Source organism: Cebus imitator, unplaced genomic scaffold (genome assembly GCF_001604975.1).
Source record: "Cebus imitator isolate Cc_AM_T3 unplaced genomic scaffold, Cebus_imitator-1.0 Scaffold654, whole genome shotgun sequence".
Taxonomy (NCBI): domain Eukaryota; kingdom Metazoa; phylum Chordata; class Mammalia; order Primates; family Cebidae; genus Cebus; species Cebus imitator.
In genome coordinates, this window is record NW_016107969.1 from 66660 (window position 1) to 68125 (window position 1466).

At 36.9% G+C, this 1466-nt stretch overlaps 1 protein-coding gene across 1 annotated transcript in view; it reads left to right on the forward strand.

Annotated features, from left to right (window-relative positions):
* The window catches only part of LOC119469428 (zinc finger protein 813-like), a gene marked incomplete at its 3' end in the record, with an annotated part of 23303 nt that extends 21840 nt beyond the window's left edge, over nucleotides 1-1463 (forward strand). The window contains exon 5 of the mRNA XM_037734674.1: nucleotides 568-1463. Within this exon, the coding sequence (XP_037590602.1) occupies nucleotides 568-1463 (896 nt within the window). The remainder of the gene's footprint in view (nucleotides 1-567) is intronic.
* Between the last annotated feature and the right edge of the window lie 3 nt (nucleotides 1464-1466).

Genomic DNA, 1466 nt, shown 5'->3' on the forward strand with positions numbered 1-1466 from the left:
AAGCGATTTTTGTCCCTCAGGCTGCAGAGTAGCTGGGACTACCATGCCTGACTAATTTTTGTAATCTTTTCTTATCTTCTCAGTGCTATGATTGTTTGACAATACTGAATTCCCATTGATATTGGTTATCCTTATATGAGCTCATGAAAGATTATTTATCAATGCAGTATACTGTGTGGTTCTTTAGCATTTATTTGTATACAGGAAATATGCTATAAATATGAAGAATACATATGTTTCTCTTCATTGATGTGACAATGATATTTTTTTGCAGACTGTTATACACTTTATGGTCACAGTGGAAAAATACTCCTTGCTTTAGGCTCACACATGCTGGTGTCTGGTCAGTGTTTTCTCATGATTTTGGAAATAGGCTTCTGTAGAAATGGTTTGAAGTCCACGTAATTCTTCTTTATTTATTAAATAACCTCACTCCTTTTGTGTTCCTAAACTTTGAAGATCATGTTTGGAAAGTTTAAAATAGGTATTATTTTTGTGTCGTGTTTACACATTTTAGCATTATGTATCTAATTGGATGCATAATCTGTTGGTTTTTATATTTTGTAGACATCTCTTCCAAATGCATGATGAAAGAGTTTTCATCCACAGGGCCAGGCAATACAAAAGTGTTCCACACAGGGACATTGGAAACACATGAAAGTCATCACATTGAAAATTTTTGCTTCCAGAAAATTGAGAAAGATATTCATGACATTGAGTTTCAGTGGCAAGAAGATGAAAGAAATGGCCATGAAGCACCCATGGCAGAAACCAAAGAGCTTCCTAGTAGTACAGACCAATATGATGAAAGGCATGCTGAAAACAAGCCTATTAAAGATCAGCTTGGATTAAGCTTTCATTCACATCTCCCTGAACTCCACATATTTCAGACTGAAGGGAACATTGGTAATCAAGTTGAAAAATCTGTCAATCATGCTTCCCCTGTTTCAGCATCCCAAAGAATTTCTTGTAGGCCCAAAATCCATGTTTCTAATAACTATGGGATTAATTTCCTTTATTCTTCATTTCTCACACAAAAACAGAAAGTACACGTGAGAGAACAACCTTTCCAATGTCATGAGAGTGGCAAAACCTTTAATTGCAGATCACTCTTAAGGAAACATCAGGTAATCCATTTAGCAGAAAAACGATATCAATGTGATGTATGTGGCAGGGTCTTTAATCAGAATCGATACCTTGAACGCCATCGTAGATGTCACACTGGTGAGAAACCTTACAAGTGTAGTGAGTGTGGCATGAACTTCAGTCATACGTCATCCCTTATACGCCATCGTAGACTTCATTCTGGAGAGAAACCTTACAAAGGTGAAAAGTGTGGCAAGATCTTCTTTCAGACATCTTCCCTTAAATGCCATCGTAGAGTTCATACTGGAGAGAAACCTTACAAGTGTAATGAGTGTGGCAAGACCTTCGGTCGAAATTCAGCCCTTGTAAATCATAAGGCA